The sequence below is a fragment of the Pseudophryne corroboree genome, chromosome 12 (genome assembly GCF_028390025.1).
Source record: "Pseudophryne corroboree isolate aPseCor3 chromosome 12, aPseCor3.hap2, whole genome shotgun sequence".
NCBI lineage: Eukaryota > Metazoa > Chordata > Amphibia > Anura > Myobatrachidae > Pseudophryne > Pseudophryne corroboree.
In genome coordinates, this window is record NC_086455.1 from 123,425,296 (window position 1) to 123,443,108 (window position 17,813).

General features: G+C 43.6%; 1 protein-coding gene across 2 annotated transcripts in view; it reads left to right on the plus strand.

The window, feature by feature from the left end:
• TMEM260 (transmembrane protein 260) overlaps nt 1-10,357 on the plus strand; it is a 208,462-nt gene extending 198,105 nt beyond the window's left edge. For both annotated transcript variants that reach the window (XM_063947974.1, XM_063947975.1), the window contains 4 exons: nt 163-339; nt 6,834-6,887; nt 8,777-8,867; nt 9,086-10,357. In XM_063947974.1, the coding sequence (XP_063804044.1) occupies nt 163-339; nt 6,834-6,887; nt 8,777-8,867; nt 9,086-9,355 (592 nt within the window). In that variant the 3' untranslated portion in view covers nt 9,356-10,357. The remainder of the gene's footprint in view (nt 1-162; nt 340-6,833; nt 6,888-8,776; nt 8,868-9,085) is intronic.
• The last annotated feature ends 7,456 nt before the right edge of the window (nt 10,358-17,813 follow it).

A 17,813-nucleotide genomic window follows, 5' to 3' on the forward strand; every position in this document is an offset into this window, starting at 1 on the left:
TTGACGTGATAATTAGTATAGCTATATAAGTAACAGCCTTTAAAATACACATTTATTTGGTACAAAATAATAGGTTTTGATCTTTTTTTTTTCTTTTTTTACATCCTTAAGTGAGGTGTAAAGGTTTTCATCTGTGTTTTATTTTAATTTTTTCGTCTGCAGAAAAGAAACATTTGTGTGCATAGGACTGAATGAGGGAGATCCGACCTGGAAGAAAAGCCATTCTCTGTGGCCATGGGGGGCATGTGAGAAACTTGTCCCTAAAAATACGATTTTCAACGCAGAGGAATGGATTACTCTTACCAGCAATCTGTATAACTGGACAGAGGAGTATGGGAAGTATGTGCAATATCATGCAATACATACAGTGTACCCTTTCCAAGGCTGTTAATGCTAAGCTTGGGCTGTGTTTACATTGAAATAGTGAAACTTGTAGAGTTTATGGCAGTAATGTAAGAGAAGCGATAGCAGTATTGGACCTTAATCCGAGGCGCACTCATGCACAGAAAAGCGCTCACTGTTTTTATGTCTGTAGCACACATGCTGGTTGCAAAAGATTTGTCTGAAGCAGTCGTCCCATCTGTCCGCATGCTACGAATGAGGACGGAAGTCGGCATACACATCCATGATGGAACCGTTTCACTGCCCAGTTATCTCTCAGACTTGCCCGTTTCACTGAAGGTGTGGTCAGTTGATGGACATATCAGTCCATGTGTGTATGCATGATCCAGCGCATGTTACTTTGGCACATGCGCATGATGCTGAAATCCGCAAGCTACGTCTGGCCCAGCATTAGGCCCTCTATTACACCTTTACAAATGATGTCTTGCCTGATTGCCGGGGTTTGAACTGCACTTGTTGCTCACACCGGGTGTTTCTGAGTTGAACACATCTGTGAACATGAACACATGTCGGGATGTGTCTGAAGTCGCAGGTAGGTGCGTGCGTATTGCATCTTGTTTGACTGGTGGCCAGTGCAAATTAGGCATTTCTGGGCGAGTATCAGACGCACAAAGAGTCTCTTTCTGATATGGCGGTCAGGGGAGTGTTGGGGGCGTGTATCTAAACCTCTGGGTGGTTTGTTGAGCGGACAGATTCTTGAACCTAGCAGGACGCTGGTGCAAGTGCCAATACTACTGACACACAGATTTGTGACTTACTTTGTCAGATTGTTGCATTAGCTTATGAAAGTACAGATGTGTCCTCATGCACTCTCACTGCAGTGGCTTCAGACAGCCCACCTTGCTGCCCCAGGCCCCATCTTTGTCGCTTGGATGTGCATCTTACACAAATGAAACAATTTGACGCGATGAAGCCACTTAACGAGACTGCTCTCATTAATTTGATAAGTGATCCTTGTATATGCAACGGACTGTAAATCTGTATATGAAGTGCTGTGATGCAGTGAGCGCAGCTGTTTCTCACGCTGAGTTCCATTGTGCTTCATCTGTTACTTTGGGTTCCGGTATGATTAGGCCGACCACTATTGGTCGACATTGACATGGTCGACATGGACACATGGTCGACACATGAAAGGTCGACATGAAAAGGTCGACATGAGTTTTTTAACTTTTTTTGGTGTCGTTTTTTGCGTAAAGTGACTGGGAACACCAATTAGTGCACCGCGTCCCCTCGCATGGCTCGCTTCGCTCGCCATGCTTCGGGCATGGTGCCTTCGCTCCGCTGCCGCTTCGCTCAGCACACTTTACCGTTCCAATCGTAGTCCATGTGGATCGTAAACTATGGAAAAGTTCCCCAAAAGAAGAAAAAGTAAAAAAAAACGCATGTCGACCTTTTCATGTGTCGACCATTTTCATGTGTCGACCACGTGTCCATGTCGACCATGTCAATGTCGACCAATAGTGGTCGACCTAATGACTGTCGACCATAACATGGTCGACCATGTGAACGGATACCGTTACTTTGTACTTATATAAATATAATTTGTGGCCGGTTAAAGACGCAGCCCAGTCTCTCTGGTACAGTGAGTGGTGTTTCGCTGTGTCTGCGGTGCGAAAGGGATGCAAATTTGAAATAATAATTTTAATAATAATTTTATTTATATAGCGCTCTCTCTCCAATAGGACTCACGGCGCTTAACAGATATATAGCATAATATAGTACAGAAAATAATGAAGTACAGAACAGCTTTTCATAGAATACAGAAGCATGTAGTTACTAAAGGGACATTATGGAAATGCTTGAGTAAACAGGAAAGTCTTGAGTCTATTTTTGAAGGATTCTGTAGTTGGGACCTCTCACACTGTGCGGGGAAGTGAGTTCCATAGAGTCGGAGCCGCATGACTAAAAGCTCGACCCCCAGATGAATTATGGGAGATTCTAGGTACTGCTAAAAGTCCTTCATCTACAGATCGCAGTAATCGAGTGGAGCAGTGTGGAGTCAGAAGCTGCTTCAGGTACCTTGGGCCCTGGTCATGTAGTGCTTTGAAACTCAGTAAGCCAATCTTGAAGATGATTCGCCATCTTACAGGCAGCCAGTGAAGGGAGTAGAGGATGGGTGTTATGTGGTTAGAACGGGGCTGGTTGGTTAACAGCCTGGCAGCTGTGTTTTGCACCAGCTGTAAGCGGTCAATTCTTTTGCTGGGAGACCAAGGTAGATGGCATTACAGTAGTCTAATCGAGATGATACAACTGCATGTATGACTTTTGGCAGATCATCTGGGGGAATTAAGTGCTTGATTCTGGCTATGTTCCTCAGGTGAAAGAATGAGGATTTGATTGTGGCTGATATATGATGTTTAAGTGTCAAGCCACCATCCAGGACAACGCCAAGATTCCGCACATGATCAGTGGTTTGTAATTCTGAATCCCAGAGTGTAAGTCCAGTTGGTTGGCTATGCTGCAGTCTTGTCCTTTGATGTTGCGGTCCTGTCATAAGGACCTCTGTTTTATCCGGGTTCAGTCGCAGCCAACTGGCACTCATCTACTCTTGGAGCTCAGCTAGATAGCCATTTAGGGTTGCTATTGGGTTATCAGTGCCCGGAGCAAAGAACAAATACAGTTGTGTATCATCTGCATAGCAGTGGTAGACCATGCCATGGCGCCTGATTATTTCACCCAGCAGGAGCATTGTATACTGCAAAAAGCATGGGGGATAGTATAGAACCTTGTGGGACACCACATGGCAATTGCACTGATGGTGATGAGTATACTCCAGACGATACTCTCTGTGACCTGCCTGTGAGAAATGATTTGTACCAGCTTACGACTGTGCCATCCAGTCCACAAAAATGTATCAGTCACTCAATCAGAAGCCCATGGTTCACGGTATCAAATGCTGCAGAGAGATCCAGAAGGATTAATGTTGAACAGTCACCTCTGTCTCTTGCCATCAGAAGATCATTTAACACACACACCAGGGCTGTTTCAGTGCTATGTCTTCTCTTGAATCCTGATTGGAATGGATCATAAATATCATGAGTTGTCAGGCGGGTTTCCAGTTGATTTGCAACCACTTTCTCAATAACCTTTCCTAGAAAAGGAAGGTTTGATACCGTTCTGTAGTTGGTCATGCAGTCGGGATCTAAATTAGGTTTTTTAAGAAGAGCCCTCACAATTGCTTCCTTTAGGGGTCCAGGAAAAATGCCTGTCTGCAAAGAGCATTGAACAATTTTTGCAAAGACAGGACCAATTATATCCATGCAACCTATTAGAAGTTTGGTTGAGGCAGGGTCCAGATCACAGGTGGTGGTACGTAAAATCCAAGCAATTTCAGCAATGTCCTTTACATCCACTGGGTCAAAGCTGGTCCATGAAAGCAGGTGGCTTATATTGGCAGGCTTTTGTAGTTTGGTGCTCCTTTGATGGCACTGTGGAGATTCCAGCCCAGATGGTGGATATTTTATCTGCAAAGAAGTTTGCAAACTTGTTGCATCTTGCCTGGGAGAGGGTTTCACCAGTCTGCAGGCATACTGGCTTGCAAAGCATCTCCACTGTGCGGAAAAGTTGAGCTGGCCTATTGTTTGCTGCTGTGATCTCATTTGATAGGAACTGTGATTTCTTATGGGTGATTGTCGATTGATATTCTTTGTTATGCTTTATTAGTTTTATTTTGTTATCCACTAGGTTCGTCTTCCTCCATCGTCTTTCCAGTCTACGCCCCCTTTTCTTGTGTTTACTAACACTGTTGTCGAATCAGGGAGCGCGATGTTGTAGTTTACGAGGTCTTATACACACAGGGGAGATAATATCAATTGTAGCCATAACATCCCTTTTATAATAACGGACTAGGGAACAGGGATCTTAACAGGCACCCAGTATAGCAGAGAGATCCAGATTTGCTACAAGAGCCTGGGGAGTTATACCCCTCCTTGGACGATACCTGGTCAACTCCACGGGCAGAGATCTTATTTGAGGGGTTACAACTGAGAACCAAAGGGAGTGGTGGTCTGACCAGATGACTGGGTTTATTTTTAGGCCAGTGATGTCTAATCCAATCTGAAAGACAAGATCAAGAGTGTGACCACTTTTATGTGTGGCAGAAGGAATGACCTGTGTGAAGCCCAGACCATTCATTGTGCACAGGAGGTCTTGGCCAAGGCGTGAGAGCTCCTCATCCATCCGTGCATTGAAATCCCCGAGGATGAGCCGTCTTTGATGTTCTAGAACCAGGCCAGCAACAGTGTCTGCAATTTCTTGTAGAAATATCTTTCCATCTCCAGGGGGCCGGTAAATGGGAAGTACTCAGAAACCTAATCCTGTCGAACTCCGGGCAGCAATGCACTCGAATGAGCGAGTAATTTCAATAGGATGGTCCCTAAGTTTAAGTTCTTTTTTGAAGCAGATAGCTACCCCGCAACCCCTGCAGTCCAGTCTTAGGTTGTGGATGACAGAGTAGTTTGTTGGGAGCGCAGCCTCCAATATATGTGCTGCATTTTCATCTAGCCAGGTCTCTGTAATACAGGCTAGATCTGCAGATTCAGTAAGGTCAGCAATCTTGTTTCTTCTAGATCTGGCATTACAAATGACTGACCTGATTGGGCATACCAGATTGCCTTCAGTTTTATTTATGTTAAGTGCAGAAGGTATGGGGGTCACAAAGCGAGACTTGACAGTTTTGTTCTTCCAAGCACAGGGCCGTCTTTTGGGTATCACTTCTATTTGATTGTTCTTTGAAGTTGGGGATGAGCAGGTAGGCAAAGGATTTAGGTGGTTACCGGGAAAAAGAAGTTTCCGTCCTGCTCGCTTCCCACGAATGCGCCTGTCTTTTTTAAATGCCAAGGGATTGGAGGATAGAAGCATGTGGCGGTGTAATAGAAACTGCAGTATGTGGTGGGTGGAGTGAAAGAATAAAGTTGGAGGAATATGTTTACATTGGGTCATCAATGACAGATTACTATAAGTATGAGCTGCATATGATGAGAGAGAAAGCTGTATTTTTTCCCCCAATTCGGTATGTGATCCAAAAATTATAATGGGTTCATGAACAATTATTGCTATAATGTATTGCTGCTCTTTAATCCAATGGGTATATTTGAAACAAGTGATAAATAAAATAACTTTCCTTTTCTGTTGCTGATTTAGTCAGTTATTCCAGGACAAAGCAGGCTTGTGGAAAGGTGTTATAATCCAATTCCTACTGTGTAGGTGTGAAAAATCTCAGTGTGAGATGCCTTTGAAGTAGATTTCTTATGGGGGTAGTGATATCATGTGTCCTGGGGAATGGCTGGGGTCCTGCAATTTGAAATTAACAGTGACCCTTCAGCAATTCCGAGCCTGAATATACTGATATTAGTTGATTAATGCAAGAAGTCAGAGTAATTTGTTGCTCAGAGAACAGAGGTGGATGATGTCTAAGTGAGGGGCTGGATGGAGCCAAATATCGGTTGTAGTCCACAGTACCTTGCCTGGGATGTCCAATGCAGAGTACAGTAAATTCCAAACTGAAGGACTTCTCAGTGGAGAGTTGCAGAGGATTCAATCCAGTGTGTATCTCAGTGCAGGAATGCAATCCGTTGGTTATGATGAGATGTCCGCATAGAGTAGTACAGGTTAAAGGTACAGTAAGTCCTTGGATATTTATGTTGATTCATAGGTCAGTTGTGGGGAATTTAAGCTGTTTTATGGAGATGACCGGTAGCATGCAAAAGGTGAGGTAGCCATTTTGGGCACCAGCAGATGTACTATATAAAATATCATACGCTACACCTCTCGGTGTGGCACACCTACACGGCATGGTGTATTGAGGCTAAGTGTATAAGGACACATCTGTAAGTGCTATTACACAGCCATAGGCAAAAGCGGCCGCAGGAGCGTACGGCTCCGAATCAGCCCCATAGAGAGGATAGAGACACTTTGTGATTTTAAACAGAACCCAGTGAATCAGACTAACATCTGCTTATAGCCAGTTTCATTAGGTGGGTTGGGTATGATCTCCCGGTGGTGACCATCCCAACAGTCACAATCGTGGAAGTGGCATCAAAATCCCAGAGAGTTTTGGTGAGTATTGTAAGCCTAACCCTAAACGTCCCCTTCCATAGCCTAATCCTAACTGTCCCCTTTGGCAGTCTAACCCTAACCATTGCTCCCACAGCCTAACGCTAACCCTCCCCCTAGTGCCTAACCCTACGCCTAATCCTAATACTCACCATCTGGATTTTAACCATCGGGATGCCGCTGCTGGCAAGTAAGGAGCCATTTTGTGGGCTACACTTATGTTCAGGTGAATGCAACCATCAAATTGCTAGACTGTTTTCATGTAGTATTCAACAAAAATGCCTGCCTGTAATGTATTAATAATGTATGGCTACAGGGAAACTGGTCATATAATAAACTGTTCATATTAAATATTTAATGACTTACTTTCCAACCAGGTTTGAGCGTTCCTCCTGGGAAGCGATTGCTAATGAGGAGATGTGGGAAGCAAGGTACATATGTCTTTTTCTGCCAATATCATCCGCTTTTATGAAACATACATTGGCCTGAGCTTCTGTATATATGTGTTATACGCACTCACAGTCCATTTGACACCACGGGGAGTATGTAATAGGGTGTGTAATCAGGAAGTGAGAGATTTTTTGGGAGTTCTCAAGGTTTTTTTTTTAAAGTGGCAATCATTTACATGGTAAAATCAACATGGTTTTGCCATGTAAATAATTGCCACTTTTAAAAAAACAGAACTCTCACAAAAGCTCTCACTTCCTGATTCTCACACCCTATTACATTCCCAACCATGTGGTTTAAAAAAAAAAAAAAAGTATGTATTTTCACTCACAAATGAAGCAGGACAGACTTTGAAAGTGGATTAATTTATCAAGCGAACAATAAAAACTAAATAGAAAACAGCTAAGATAATAAATACACAATGACCATACCTCCCAACTGTCCCGCTTCAGCGGGACAGTTCAGCTATTTGGACCCTGTCCCGCTGTCCCACCAGCGGGCAGCAGTGTCCCGCGGGCGGGGGGGGGGAGGGCAGTTGGGAGAGCCTTTGATCACCCTCTGCTCTGCAAAGCAGCCGGTGATCACTGAATACATGCTGTGCGCACACACACGGCATGTATTCAGTGCTAGGAGGGGAGCGGGGGCTGCCCAGCTGCTCGGGGAGTGCTGGGCACACCCCCAAAAGGCAGGAAAATGGTCCGTTTGGGTGAGGCCACGCCCACTTGAGTTAAGACACGCCCATCACAATTGCGGCCACACCCCCTATTCAGGTCAGCTTTCCTCAGTGCAGAAGTTGGGAGGTATGTAATGACCTTCAACAGATCAGGTATTACTTTTACCTAAAGCTGTTCATAACACATGGGGAATAAAATTGCTGCTAAATGATCTATTTTGGGGTATTAACACAGCAATTACTGGTCTGATCATAGGCGAGTATTTGTGCATTCACACTTTTATGGCAGATTTCAGATTATACATTTGTTGATCCTCATTGATACTGTTGATTCATAAAGGTTATCAGGTGCATAGCATTTTAGGAACCAGGAATAGCCCCAAAATTCTTCCTAATGAATTTCCATATGGGATTTGTGTTATCACACAGTTTTTTCCAGGAACTCACGTTTGGGTGTCTTATAACAAATAGACAGTGTCTAGTTAGACAGTTAATAGATTGACACCATATGTTAGACAGTCAAAAGGTCGACAGGGTCAAAAGGTCGACATGAAAATGGTAGACAACTTATTTTTGCATTTTTGGGGTTTGTGTGGATAGTTTTGTCATCTGGTACCCCCAATTGTAGAAAGGCATCCCCTCGCGGGGCTCGCTTCGCTTGCCATACTTCGGACTCTGTTTATAACCGACTCTATGCCGACATGGATAGAGAAGGTATGAAAAAGCCCAAAAACATGTAAACATTTTTTTTAAACTGTATCTTTTTTATGTCGACCATTTTCATGTCGACCTTTTGACCCTGTCGACATTTTGTTCTGTCTACCTTTTCCATGTTGACCTTTTGACCATGTCGATTAAATGTCTGTCTAACATGTGGTGTCTATCTACTGACTGTCTAACTAGACACTGGCTATCTATCATCCGGATACCCTCACGTTTTGCCTATTCCTGCATACCCAAATGCATGCCTTTTTAATTCACTTTAAAATTGTTTTGACAAGTTAAGTGCACCCTGATTTAAATATTGCTTCTGCAGCTCAACATCCACACTTGTTCCATCCGCCAAGAGGCAGGTTATTGTTGTAGGTAAATGAATAGATTATAACTTTACTACGTGCTGTGATAAAGGTGCTTCTACATTGCAGACATTTGCACATCTGTCATGTCACCATTTATGTTTTAACATATGCTGTTTTGCAGAGTAAAAACGTCTTTCTTTATCTTCGATCTGGCCGAGTCCACTCATTTGTCCACAGCAGTGAGAAATCAACTGTACTTGTATTCTCACAAGGTAAAACACCTTTGTTTTAGCTGGTCACGCAGAATGTTCACTGCAGAGGTTATGATCAATTTGCCAAATTTTGTGCCATCATGTGGGATAATCACAGTATAAATGGTAAAATACAGCAGAACTGCTGGTATAGAAGAACAGAAGAACATCCTTTAGTATGTAGAGCAATATCAGCGCTCGAATCAAGTGTTTTTTTTTTTCTTCTTCTCATTTTTCAGTTGTATAAAGAGGTCATTAGCCAACAAGATAATCACCCTGTCAACTGGCACAAAAACTATGCCATTGCCTGTGAGCGAATGCTGCGTCAACAAAGACCGGATATTGATCCACAAATGCTTCTAAATGATGCCATCAAACACTTTTCTGCCTATGTCAGCAAAGCAAAGGATGATAGTCAGAGAGAAGCAATACTGCATGCAGTACACTACTTCAAAGGTGAAGCCCTGCGACTTAAGAAAACAAAGGAGCATTTGCAAGGAAATTCATGACATCTCATCATGGTATGGTTTGGAATCCAATGCACAGAAATAGCAAAGTGCACCTACTACTACACCATGTGTAGGCAGCCATTTTGAAGACTAAACCAGTATTATCGATAGTTCTGTCTGTCAATTCATTAGGAGCGATTGACAATCTGGAGATATAAATGAGGCAGCAGTTTTATAAGCCGAACTGATATGTACATGAAAATGCAGCAAATCTGTTCACTAAAAGCCAGTGGTAGCACACCTTGTGAGCTGTAGCAAAGAGGAAGCATTCTGTGTATAGAATCCACCGTGTATACATGACATGTTCCCTTTAATAATAACCTCAGAACCCCATGGTGAGTAAGGCTTTCTGCCTTTACCGTGGCTGCCGGGAGCGCATTAACCCATAGCTCTGGGCTCTAAACCCTTAGGTTAACAAATAAGGGAATGAGCTTATAATTGAATAGCTAAGGACATTAAAGAACGAGGCTATCTGCCCACAGGAAGCCCTGCGGCTACTCAAATCTGCCTCATAAACTGTGATACTGTACTTGGATATATTGTTCTGGCAAATGACTTAGTCTTTGAGTGGACCTGCTATCTCTATATAAAAGCATTCTGGTGTTTTACAATATCTTGTAACAACTTCTCTTACTATGCTAAAAACAGAAATGGTTGTCAATTATCTTTTCCTTCATCTCCACAAAGTGATGGGTAACCTCCTCTATTTTTAATATATTAGAATATCTGATGAATCTGCATGCTAGGAAGAAGACAGACCAAGGAGTATATTCAATAAGAGTCTGGTCCATTCCGACATGCAGTTGTCGGAATGGACCCGACAGCCCCTTTTCAAAAGAGCGGCCAAATCCGACTGTCTGATTTGGCCGCTCCCGGTGTCCTGTCCTGCTGCTGCTGCTGCTGTCAGCAGCGGGGGAAGCTGTCAGCGGCGTCGGGGGAAGGGAGCTTTCTGCAGCGCGGGGGGAAGGGAGCTGTCTGCGGCACCGGGAGGAGGTGATGTCTGGGGCGCCGGGACGAAGGAGAGATGTCTGCGGCGCCGGGGGGAGAGCAGCGGAGGAGACGAAGCGGGCGGGGGAGGAGAGGAGGAGACGGGGGAGCAGCGGCTGCAGCAGCGTAACAGCAGGAGGCCTACGGCAGCGTCCACCCGGCTCCAACAATCGGGACCTCGCTTGCTGGAGCCGGGTGGACGCTGCCGCTGGGTTCCTGCTCTCCCCGCTGCTCCCCTGTCTCCTGCTCTCAGCTCACTCATCTCAATCCGACTTTTTTTAAAGGCAGATTGAGATTGTCGGAAACGGGGCTAAAACCTGTCGGGTTAGGCCCCGCTTCCGACAATGCATGCTGAACAACGCGCATTCCGACAAGTCGGATTTCCCGACTTGTCGGAATAAATGTGGCCGTAATGAATAGGTCGGAACCCCTTCCGACCTAAAACTCTCGGAAGCTGCCGTCTTTTCGACAAGACGGCAGCTTCCGACAGTTATTGAATATACCCCTTAATATCTAAGCTATTTAGTGGCAGATGCTCAATTAGCTTAGTGATATCATTCAGGTGCTTAAAAGGGAGGGGTATTTCTAAGCAAGAAAAAAAAAAACACATTTTGTTTCCCCCAGCACCCTGAATGATAACAGTAACCAGATTTAAATCCCACACAATATTAGAATTCAGAGATCCTGGTTACATATATTTGCGCAAATGTATGAATAAGCTCCAAAGCTGCGTCAAGGCCTCTCTGTATATTTGGGGTCCCTAGCGATATATCTAGGTGCACCCTGCACCTAGATATAGCGCTAAGGACCCCAAATATATAGAGAGGCCTGGACGTGGCTTTGGGGCTTATTCATACATTTGCGCAAATATATGTAACTGAGATCTCTGAATTCTAATATTGTGTGGGATTTAAATCTGGTTACTGTTATCATTCAGGGTTCTGAGGGAAACAAATTGCCTTTTTTTCTTAATATCTAAGCATCTCTAGAATGAGTAACTTGCGTGATGCATAGGTATTTTTTCTAATCAGAAAATATTGCTTTGAAGTAACCGGTTAACTTTAACCTCTGAATTAATGTTTGACTTTAATATTTCTCAGGTATATGAACTTATTATTTAGTTCCAAGCCTAACTTATACATTGAATAAATATTCCTTTTGATATTCATAAACTATATGTAAAAGATATTATACATGGGCTGGATTTAAGGTATAATACTGTGATCCTGTATGTTGCCTACCTCACAGCAAGCTATTGTCCTATGTTTTCTGGCAATTAAGTCTCAGGTATACAGACTTATACTTCAAGATCCATATACAGTATAATTGTGAATGATTTGGGGATTTTTTTTATATATCCTGTATATAAAGCAAACCTGTATTATACTGTACAGATTAATGCTCCTTATCAATAAATGTGAAAAAAAAATGGTTTTGTCTCACTCTGTTTTATAAGACATTGCTGTTTAAACAAAAAGGGGGAGATGTACTAAGTCTTGGAGAATGATAAAGTGAAGAGAGATAAAGTTCCTGCCAATTAGCTCCTGACTGCCATGCTACAGGGTGTTTGAAAAATGACTGTTAGGAGCTGATTGATTGGTAGTTTATCTCTGTACTTTATCTCTCTCCAAGGCTTTAGTACATCTGCCCCATAGCTGTATGAGATGAGTTAAGCAGTGTCTGGTTTGTACGTTACATCATTGACATGAGTCAAACTGATAAAGTTCGGTTTCTAGAAGTGTAATGATTATTACCACTGTCTAGGTGGTATTCCCCTGTGTTATCCAACACCCAAAGTTGATTTTGTGTTTGTTCATCTTAGTTGCGCGAACTCGTAACCTGGATCCTATTTTTACTTTTGTTAATTACTTTCATATTTATACTTCCTCCTATTTGTTCTCCTGTTGATCTAGTCCTAATAATTAGCTGGCTCCCGCTGCCGCTGTGTAAAAGGAGACTTCTGAGGCTCCTTTCTAAATGGATGTCGGTTTCAGGCATCTTTTATACGTTCTACTAAAGAGACCGTACAAGAGAAAATGCTAATAATTGGTCTTTATTTTATTATGACAGTTAATTAATAGCAACCTGTTTTAATGAATAAAGTCACTCTGAGTCTTTCTGCATTTCCTAAGTAGAAGGCAAAATCTGTAGGGATTCTTTTTCTCCCAATTGTATAGCTTGTAGACTCCGAGCACTGTATAGACCTCTGTATAGAAATGCTCGCTAATGAAGAGGGAGGGCTAGAAGCTTGTCTACATTCATAGATCAGTAGTGAGTCATTCGGCAAGAAAGGGCCCCCTTACCAGGCATAGTCACAGTTCCGTGGCATTGTACTAGCAAAAAGGCCCGATCAAAGGTCTCCTGTGGAGCTTGCATGGTTCCCTTTCATACTACGACCATAATTAAAACCACTAATTCTCTTTTAAAATGCTGCAGGATGCCATGTAGGCATCTGTCTGGAGTGTCCTTTGTGATGTCATAAGCTGTTAAGGACCAGTGCCGAGGGCTTTTGAGCAAAATGCCAGTCATGAAGGTGATTCAAGACAAGGGTGCCTCTAAAGGCTTGACAAGGCTTTGACTGCACAATTCGATCTGAATTTGCCCCTTGTCAGCTGCTAGTAAATAAATCTCAAAGAGGAGAAAGCTGAAGTTTCATTACCTGATCCACAAGCCTTTGTGTGATTTGGCATCACACAGGGGAAGCTCTTGCTTTGCCTTTCTCTAAATTTGAAGATGTCCAATGGAGCCTGCAGAGTCTGGACAGGGTTCAGAGCCGAACCTTTTGATGAGTGTCAATAGTTGTAACAGTTCAGCTGTTCGGAAGACAAATAAATGGAGGAGCTCATTAATTCCCCTTTTGGCTTTCGGTGGCTTTTGCCCTTTTATCACCAAATTATTAGGCTCCTACTCATCTTAAAGGAAAAAAAAATGGATAGAAGTTGTCGAGCGCTAATTGGCAGATACTTTCATTGAAAGGCTGTGGACTTTAACTAACTTGGAAGTAACTTCCCTGCAGGGGAGAAGGAAAAATAAGGTTCCTCCTAAAATTAAATCATTAATGGTCAGGCTGGGGGTGTGTGTATGTGTGTATCTCTCTCTCTCTCTCTCTCTCTCTCTCTCTCTCTCTCTCATGTGTGTGTGTGTGTGTGTGTGTGTGTGTGTGTGTGTGTGTGTGTGTGTGTATGTATGTGTGTGTATATCTTTTGTATTTTTTAATAATGTTTTTTAGGATCCATTTAGGAACAGACATGCAGTAAATACACATCCCCTCTGGTATGCTAAATATTAAGTATGTTAGTGGAAACGTCAGAAAAGAATATTCTTGTTTGGATGACTGAGGTTCCCGCTGACAGGCTGTTGTGTATGTTATACCACAGCTGAGAACCAGCTGCTGCCTTAGCACAGAGACTATTGTAAATATCATTATTTCCTGTTCTTTTATTTGGGGCCTGTTTAAATGTAACCACGTGACTAAAATAAATGGTATAAATACAACGAGTCGGCACAGACACAGCTACCAGGCTTTATTGATTCTCATCTTGTACTTGGAAGAAGATCTATATGCACCTTACATAGAGCTCCCGTGTATGACAAGCGTGACCCAGCTCGCAGGTTTCATATCTGTTGTTTTACCCTTTCCGGATCATCTTTCATTGTAAGAGTTGTTTCCATTGAGCATTAAAGATAAGGAGCACTCATTTATTTATACTATAGATCAGAAAGATTTATAAAATCAAATGGGAATACAGAGACTATTTTTAATCATTTTATCTAGCATCCGAGTAATGTAACACAGTAGAGTACAATCAGAGTTTTATTTCATTCAGTCATACCAGCCCTTACCCCAGTTTACAGTAGCTCACAGTATAATGTCTGTATCCCAAGCACACACAGGGGTCAGTATTTAATGTAAGCTAATAAAAGTACTTTAATACTATCACTACCAAAAGTGACCCGGCGGTTTCTGGTGGGTAGCCAGATTGTTGGAGTAAAATGTGTTTAATGTGCGTAAGTGCATGTAATAATATAAACAACATATGGAACCTATTGTGGTAGATTTGAATGTGGATGGAAGCTGTAGTGTAGCAAATGCTGGCGGTTACAAATGCAGTTTAAGGGGCAAATTTACTAAGATAAGGGTTCTATTTAAGATAGGATGTTGCCCATAGCAACCAATCAGATTCTACTTCTCATTTATCTAGCACCTTCTAGAAGATAATATCTTGAATCTGATTGGTTGCTATGGGCAACATCCCATCTTAAATAGAACTCCATTTTAGTAAATTTACCCCTAAGAGAGGAGAGGAACAGTCAGAAGCAGCATATGCTATCGCCTTTTACACCAAAACCCCCAGTACAACCTGGGTCACTGAACACACCGCAGGCTGAACCCAGGTTATCAGAGGTGGAGCTAGGTGCCATGGTGCCCGGAGCAAGGGTATGTTTTGGCGCCCCACTCCCCTGTACTGAATTGGGGGCCTGGCTAACATGTGGTGACATATTACATTTGAAAAGAAAAAATATTTTAAAATACTAAATTGGTGACAGGGCCAGTTCTAGACTTTGTGGAGCTCAGGGCGAAAGCTTCCTTTGGGTGCCCCCCCATGTTTAAAGTATGGACAGTGCGCATCAAAAGCATGCAACTAAAATGTAAGGGGCATGGCTTCATGGGGGAGGGGCGTGGCCACAGAATAGTACCAATTCACATTACACCACACAGTAGTGTCCGTTATTCACATTACACCACAAAGTAGTACCCCTTATACATGTAACGCCACACAGTAGAGCTACTTATACATGTTATGCTACAGTAGAGCTGCTTATATAGATTATACCACAGTAGAGCCCCTTATACACATTACACCACAGTAGAGCCCCTTATACACATTACACCACAGTAGAGCCGCTTATACACATTACGCCACAGTAGAGCCACTTACACACATTATGCCACAGTAGAGCCCCTTATATATGTTACGCCACACACTAGAGCTGCTTATACATGTTACGCCACAGTAGCTACTTATACACATACAGTAGAGATGCTTATACACATTACACCACAGTAAAGCCGCTTATACACATTACACCACAGTAAAGCCGCTTATACACATTACCCCACAGTAGAGCCGCTTATAAACATTATTCCACAGTAGAGCTCCTTATACATGTTATGCCATGGTAGAGCCCCTTATACACGTTACACCACAGTAGAGCCGCAATGAAAGTAGCTGTATTTAACTATTTACTTGTTTAATTCAAATAAATTAAAAACACTATGTATGCCCTGACTGACCTGAATCCCCCCCCCCCAAACTCTCAATGAAAATAATGCCCTAAAACTGCCCCCCAACTCGATATTCCCCCAATGCCTCAATGAAAATAATTCCCTAGAACTGCCATCCCAGACCTGATAATCCCACTATGCCTCAATGAAAATAATATTCTAGAATTAAGGGGCAGAGCGAGGTGCTGCAGCTCCCTGAAAGGCAGAGAGAGATGCTGCAGCAGCAGCTGGGGCAGAGAGAGGTGCAGCAGCTGGGCTAGACAGAGAGAGGTGCTGCAGCAGCGGAGGCAGAGAGTGGTGCTGCAGGACAGAAGTAACCGTGCTGCATAGATACAAGCACACAGTGAGCCATATAAATATAAAGAGGACGGGCAGAGCTCCAGCATGTGCCAGCTTTCAGTATCTCCTGCTGTCGTCTCTAATCTGCCCTGCAGCCTGCCTAGTCTCAGAGTCCGAGTCAGTGTGCGCACCCTCTGCTCCTTCTCCTGCTCTGCGTCTTCCTGTACAACGGTCCACAGTACAGCTAGAGGCGGCAGAGCGCCCTCTAACTTTTCCAGCGCCTGGAGCCACCCTCGCTACACCCCTGCAGGTTATTGCCGGGGCTTCCCTCTGCCAGCTATTAAAGATGACATCATCTCCAAGCGCCGGTTCTCCATAGGTTTGTAAGGGGATGTGGGTCACCCATTTACACCGCCTTGTAACCCGGGTCCAGCCCAGGTTGGATTCCAGGGTCACTTTAGACAGAGCCACACCCAGGTCCACCAGCAATAACCCGGGTTATTGAGTCAGTGTAAAAGGGGTATAACTCGCACATCCAGGCCCCAAGATATACACAAATGTATTTGTGTCATTAAATCAAACAATGATTTAATTATTGCTGTGCATAAAATAATGGAGGTTGAAAAGTTTTTGTTTTTATTTTTACATCTACACGTGACGCTATAGAATTGAGCACAAGTCAGACTTGTTTTCTGCCATATTGCGTGCATGGAAATAAATGTGTGTATTCTCACGTATACAGGACTGCACATATTTCTGTGACTGGAGCGCCACTATTCATACACTTGGTTTCATAGCCGCCATCGTTATCTGCGCACACTTGAAGATCTGTCTGAAAACAAGCGTGTTTATGCTAATGCACAATTCTGCGTCGCCGTCTCGGAGCTTTGCCTACATGAGAACTTCGCATCACAGCCCAAATATACCCCATCAGTAGTAAATGGAGACGCACCAGAGATGCAAACAACTGTGCAGCGTCCATAGTAGCATGCGCAAGGTTCTGGAGCAGGCACAGAGTGATAACACGCAAGAAGCTTCCCACAAATGGACTTGGGTTTAACTCTACATAGGCCCCATAATCTTTACTCATGTTATTGCAGTAAACTGGTTAAAAGAGGGTCACTGGCCGTCAGGAGAAGTGGCTAGTGTTACAGGTATAAGACTATGCATACACCTGCAATGTATCATACAAGTACACACACTGGGCCTGATTCAGCCTCTGTATTAGTGTATATCTCTGAATCAGGCTCACTGCTCCCTTTTCCTATTGTATTGCCGAAATCATCAGGGTCACACATACCTCCGCCTACAGTATGTAGCATCATATGGACATGCCATCTCTAGGATTCTGATGGGACTAGTCTGGCCGCTGCAGCATCTAACATCTCCATGGCATCAGAATTTGTGCTCGGCGTCACCTGCCCAGACTTTCAGGATTTGGGATGTAAGCTCTTTTGTACAAATTAAGGGGGTGATTCAGACCTGATAGCTGGGTTGCTCACTTTGCTGCGATCAGATAGTCACCACCCCCAGGGGGAGTGTAAATTCGCTGTGCAAGTGTGCGATCCTATATATACGCAGAGCTGCTAAAATCCACTGTGTGCAGTCTCTGCGCAACCCAGAACTTACTCCTCCAGTGGGATGAGAAGAGGCTGATCAGGGCCGGAGCTGACGTCACATAACCTCCCTGAAAACGCTTGGGCACGCCTGCGTTTTTCCGGACACTCCCAATAAACGGTCAGTTACCACCCACAAACGGCCTCTTCCTCTCAATCACCTTTGCGAACGCCCGTGCGATCGGATTTTTCGCACCATTCCGTCGCTGACCGGGGATGGCCTTTGTTGTTGCCCAACGTGCGTGCGCATTGTGGTGTTATCACCTGATCGCCCATTGTGCGAAAACGC